We start from the raw sequence: 6,237 nt of genomic DNA, 5'->3' as shown, positions 1-6,237 counted from the left end.
CGCTCGCGCTCCGCTTCCTTCCATCTTGACTTTTGGAAATTTTTGTGAATTAGAATTTTATTTTTTTAATATATTTTATTGATTTTTTTATAGAGAGAAAGAGAGGGATAGAAGAGAGAGATAGAGAGTTAGAAACATCGATGAGAGAGAAACATCGATCAGCTGCCTCCTGCACATCTCCCACTGGGGATGTACCCGCAACCAAGGTACATGCCCTTGGCCAGAATGGAACCTGGGACCTTTCAGTCCGCAGGCCAGCACTCTATCCACTGAGCCAAACCGGTTAGGGCTGAATTAGAATTTTAAATGTTCCTTGTACACACATGTGTATAACTGATGTAAAGCATCAGTCTTGCAATTCTGACTTTCCCCCAATACAAACTCAGCCAGTGATGTAGAAGAGCCGAATCTGAACATGACCAACCCTAGATCTCAGAATTTCTGATTCAGGTTAAAATGTCATTTTCTCTGCACAGGAGGGAGATCTCCGTGGAGATGTTTGGTATTACGGGGGAGTTGTCTCCAATAAAAGGAAGAACTGGCTAACGGATTTATTGTGCTTATAACCATTTCTAAAACCTGTTTCTCTGCAGTATCACATTAGCAAATTGTCGTCGTCCGCTGAAATACAGGACTTCACAAGTGAGTCTGAGGTCGATGAAGTGGAAGCAGCACTTTCTAATTTGGAAGTGACCCTAGAAGGTGGAAAAGCGGACAACACTTTGGTATGGACTTTTCTGATAACTCCGAATTGTGGCTTTGTTCTGGCTAACCAATGTAGGTGACATTTTGGTTTTTATCAGAAATAAGAGAGTATTTTGTCTGAATTTGAGAAAAGAAAACATGCTGGTCATCTGACAAGCTTAAATCTAGCCAGAACTGACCAGCTTTCCCCGGTCAGCTCTGTAAGGGACTATGCAGTATTCTCATTACACTAATGACAATACTATCATTTCACTTGTCTTCTTTGGGATGAGTTGGCCTGGTATGAGAGAAAGACTGCTGGGGACTCCATTTCACTACATGGAACGTGGAATTGGTTCCTTAAGACTAGAAAGAACCCTCAGTCTATTGTATGGGGCAGCTGTGGAAATAGAGAGAATGCCTTACAGGTAACAAAGCCTTGTTACCTATTTACCTTAGGGGTGGGAACCTCTTTTTTTTTTTTTTTTTTTTGCCAAGGGCCATTTGGATATTTATAACATTATTCACAGGCCATACAAAATTATTAACTTAAAAATTAGCCTGTTATATTTGGTCAGACATTTAATTAACTCACCCCTGAGGCCTTGGCAACACCAGACCAAGTAATTTCATGGGCCGGATGGTCCCCACCCCTGATTACCTTTCCACTGGCAAGGCTGACAGAAGTGAGGGCCTTTTTCTGGAACATTATAAACATTTCCTGAACGCTTTTGACTTTGGTAAAACGTAAAGAAGTGATACAGGTTGATCGTGTTTTGCTCCTTACCCATGACATGTGGCTGAATGTCAGCTTTACCATGGGGATGCCCCACTGCGTGATGCATTTGTTGGGTGCCACACTTTTGTTTAACTTCTTTAATCACGGAAGTGGCTTAACCACATTGATTCAGAGAGTTGGATCCATAGTAATTAGATTTTTTTAAAGTAATTGATAAAAGTGAGTCACTGTATTCTTATGTATTTAATATGTGTTCGCTTGTGATTGAAGTCCTTAACAGAGGGAGTTGGTTCATGCAAAACTAAATACCTGAAACAAACTCAAACCAAGGTTCTGCAGGGAGTCAGAGCCTCCTCACGTGTATAGGAGACACCCGCCCCATGAAAGTGGAGTTCTTTTTTTGTCTACTTCCACCACTAAATACATACAACAGGAAAGTGTTCCTTCTTAGAATAGATGAAAGTTTCCCTCCTCCCGCCCTCAGGATATTTTCTGTCAAGGCTCTGTGATGTCAAACAATAGGCTTTTCAGTTTGAAAACAAGCACCAACCTACACTGTAGAATGAACTTTGAACCAGGTACCTTTGGAGAGTTTAATCAGTAAACCAGGTGTAGCTAGGGTTACTCACTCTGATGCCCACGTTGTAAAATACTTCTGTTTGTACGTAAAAGTAGTTGTTTCTAACTCAAATGTTTCACTTGAATGGTAGGCAGAGGGCATGCTTGGTTAAATTTTTAATCTCTTTTTCTCATTTGTGTGATATGTGACATATACAGAAAAATGAAAACCAGAAATGTACAGCCTACCAAATGAGTATTAAATTCTCTCCCAAGTCACCATCAAACCAATAACCAGAACTTGGCCAGCCGCCACCACAGAGGCCCCTGCACGTGCCCCATCCCACTCCTAACCCTGCTCCACCCCCCGTCCCCCTCCCCCAAGGCAACTACTGGATGTGTGGCTAGTGTGACTGAGGAACTGAGTTTGTCATTTTATACCATTGTAATTAATTCAAATTCAAATGGCTACACGTGGTGTGTGGCTACAGCGTTGAGCAGTACAGGTATAAAGGATCAGCACCACGTGTCTAATCACTGCTTATGAAATATTACATTTTTCCTTAGGAGGACATCACTGACATCCCTAAACTTGCAGATAATCTCAAATTATTTAGGTAAGTCATCCTTAAAGGGAAAAGGGATTACTCATAACAAAGCCTTATAGGTAAAGAGTCCGGGAGTTTAAATTGAAGATCCATTAAGCCAGCGGTTCTCAACCTGAGGGTCGAGACCCCTGAAAATGCATCCTGCATATCAGATATTTACAATTCATAACAGTAGCAAAATTACAGTTATGAAGTAGCAACGAAAATAATTTGATGGTTGGGGGTCACCACAACATGAGGAACTGTATTAAAGGGTCGCAGCATTAGGAAGGTTGAGAACCACTGCAAGCAGATTCATGGTTCAAAGATAAGAGCATCAGACAGACAACGGGCCGATACTAGCTCCACAGCACACGCTGGCTGGGTGACCTTGGGAGCTGTCCTTTTGTCTCTGAGCCTCCGTTTCCTGATCTATAAAATAAGGGTATACCTCCTCCTGAGTTTGTTGAGAAGATTAAATAACACATATGAAGCACTGAGCATGGGGCCTGGCTCATAGTATATGGTCTAAACATGGCCAGGGTCAGCCAGAACGAACACAGATGTCAGACTGGAGTTTCTGTGACCGTCCATCTGGGAGGCTCAACTCTGACACCATTTCCCGGTTCTTTCACAGTTTGAAAATCAATTGCCTCTAGAACTTGGATCTCAGGCTTATAGAGAGATAACCTTAGTTACCTACCTATTTCTGATTAACCCCCTCGTCCCCCCATCACCTCATGTCCATCAAAAACTGTTAAAAAGGCAGAGAAGTTTTTATTTCATGGGGAAAAAAGGACTGCCATAGCTGTGATGGTGCCAAGGTGTGTTAGGATGAAAGGGATAAGGTCCCTTTGAAGTTCTGTCAGTTACTGTGTCACTTCATGGTTTGTTGACTTAATAACAAACCAACACTTCACGGGGTCATTGGCTTGGAAACCAGTTGCTTTTGATAATACGGAATGCAAAGAAAGACTTAGAAAGAATGAAAATGAATCAGGTATAAATGAGAAAAAGGAACCCAACGGTTTGCCCCTGAGTTTCTATAGCAAGCATGTCAAACTCACAGGCTAACACAAGCCAGATAAACAAGGTTTAAGTTTCTGTGGGCCGCAAAAAAACAGAAGCTTCAATTTTCATAGAAACGTAGGTTTACCTCAATAGAGACATGCTGAATACAAAGGGCTGAAATAAATAAGTAATTGTTAAAGTAAAATAATAGAACATTTTAATAAAAATTAATATTTCTTCTTGAACATTAACTTGCCAGACACTGAATAACTGCACAAACTAATAAGCATAATGCAAATAAACCTATTTTTCTTTTTCTCCAAAAGCAAAGTATTTCCTGTTGCACACACCAAACAAGTCAGTCCAAGACTAATGATGTGGCAGTCAGCTACTAAAATATTTGCTGCAAGTATTAGTGGAGAGAAATGGTGCGCCTGCATGTAAGGCGTGTAAGGGAAATAAATGCAACACAATTATAGTAATCAGTCATTAGTGAGTGTTGTAGTTCGTTATTAATAATCATGTATAACAGGATATTGTAAAAATTAAGTTATGAAGTTTTTATTAAAATGTTTCTTACATACCATTATATTGACTGGGCCACACAAATATTTGTTGTGGGCCACATGTGGCCCATGGGCCTCGAGTTTGACATGCTTGTTCTACAGGTTTATTTTCTTTTTAAAATGTGATCATAGGATGTGGTCTCAAACTAAAGGGTCATTAATAGTTGCAACCGTGCATATTGTGATAGAGCTACAGAAAAGCAGTAATAATTTGAATCCACAAATACATCTTCATAAATCCTATATAATAAAAGTCTAATGTGCTAAGTGAGCAACGTTTTCTGGCCCCCAAAGATATCACTGTTAGAAATCTTCCCCCCAAATAGAGTCTGTATAGATTAGCTGTAGGTTTTAGTGCTTTCCATGGCTCACCGGGAATTCTCTGGTGATTTCTCTTAAGGGTCAAGAGGAAACTACAGAAGAGGTTACCTACTTTGATATCTGATATTTATGTCTGACAACTTGAAGGTTATGCAGTTCACAATGACAGTTCCTTCAGATCTAAGAAGTGTTTGGAAATTTTATATGTCACAGATTCATGGATGTGTCTCACAATTATTATTATTATTTATTTAGCACTTATTATTAACCTCTATATCTCAGAGCAACCCCCATTTCTCATTTTTAGAAATGACTTGGCAATTTGCAAATTGTTTTTAAAGATAAAGCATATGTTGTTTGAAAGTGAGTTTTGATGTGCTTGAAATGTGCAATGTTTCCTACATTTCTGGATGTTGTTTCAACATTTCCTATGCTTTCATTTGCAGGCCCAAGAAGCTAATATTAAAAGCTTTCAAACAATATTGGTTTGTCTTTAAAGACACGTCTATAACCTACTTTAAAAATAAGGAACTTGAAGAAGGAGAACCAGTAGAAAAGTTAAATCTTAGAGGTAAGTGGGCTCTACATCGCTGTGGCTTGTCATGACCCAGCAAGCCAATGAAAGCCAAGACTTCTACCCAGGGGAGCGAGGTTGACTTCCAGTGTGCCCCTGTGTTCAAAAGGCCCCTGCCCGCAGCTCTGGCCCCCTCTGGCACATGAACCTGGAATGTGGTTTAATAAACATGGTTATTTATAGTCTGCAGTTTCTTCTTTCCCAGTGTGTTCAAATCTATGAAGTGGTGGTAATTGGTGTCATAAGTACAATACATTGTAGGCTCCTGATAAGCTTTCTGAATTTCAGAACCGTTATGTTTAATTCAACGAACAGTTATGTTTAATTCAATGTTGCTTTAATGCCTATTCTAATTTCTGAAAGTGACTGTGCGTGTCCTGGTAACTCTATTAGTTGAAATATTTTATTAACCCTACACTCAATTCCGTGATCGTTATGGCAATCAGAGAATTTCCTGGGTTTTGATTTATTTTGAAGTTCATATTCATAATTGTTCCTATGAGTTAGTTCGCATTCATAATGGTTCTTATAGGTTAGGATAGCCAAATCAATCTTAAAACTGAATTCAATTGATGATATATTTTTTAAAATCATAAAAGAAAATATTTTTCTCTATCCATGTTACTTGTTTGTAAGTCTTATCTACTTAGCCTTTAATTAATGTTAACAGCTTGCTCCTCCATTTCTTAGAAGAGACCAAAATCTAAGGGGTTTTTTTCAAAGTCTTTCTTTTAGATGCACACCTGATATTTATTTAGTACATTCTCCACAACTCTGTTGTGACCCTGCCTTTTGTTATTCAGGCTGTGAAGTTGTGCCAGATGTGAATGTAGCAGGAAGAAAATTTGGAATCAAGTTACTAATCCCTGTTGCTGATGGTATGAATGAAGTATATCTGAGATGTGACCATGTAAGTAAAACCATACAAACGTTCAGTCCTTTCACCTTAATTAAACCTAAGGACAAACCATCTGAGGTATTTTCTCAAATGAGAACACTATTGCCTCAGTCAGCTGTTGTTTTGTAACAAACAACCACAAAAATCACAATGACATATCCCAGTAAACACTTGTTTCTGAGACATCTGCGGTAGGCCAGGGGTGGGTGAAGCAGGCTGGTGTCGGCAGGGCAGATCTAGCTAGCTTGGCTCTCCTCTGCAGTTTGAGCTCATTGATTTATTCTAAGTCCTGAGCCGCC

At 39.5% G+C, this 6,237-nt stretch overlaps 1 protein-coding gene across 2 annotated transcripts in view; it reads left to right on the top strand.

The window, feature by feature from the left end:
- FERMT1 (fermitin family member 1) overlaps window positions 1-6,237 on the top strand; it is a 28,672-nt gene that overhangs the window by 16,354 nt on the left and 6,081 nt on the right. For both annotated transcript variants that reach the window (XM_006758077.2, XM_006758078.2), the window contains 4 exons: window positions 594-725; window positions 2,549-2,598; window positions 4,913-5,037; window positions 5,844-5,950. In XM_006758077.2, coding sequence (XP_006758140.1) covers window positions 594-725; window positions 2,549-2,598; window positions 4,913-5,037; window positions 5,844-5,950 — 414 coding nt within the window. The remainder of the gene's footprint in view (window positions 1-593; window positions 726-2,548; window positions 2,599-4,912; window positions 5,038-5,843; window positions 5,951-6,237) is intronic.

The sequence above is a fragment of the Myotis davidii genome, unplaced genomic scaffold (genome assembly GCF_000327345.1).
Source record: "Myotis davidii unplaced genomic scaffold, ASM32734v1 scaffold32, whole genome shotgun sequence".
Classification (NCBI taxonomy): Eukaryota; Metazoa; Chordata; class Mammalia; order Chiroptera; family Vespertilionidae; genus Myotis; species Myotis davidii.
The sequence above is the reverse complement of the archived record's forward strand: the minus strand, read 5'-3'. Positions and strand labels throughout refer to the sequence as shown.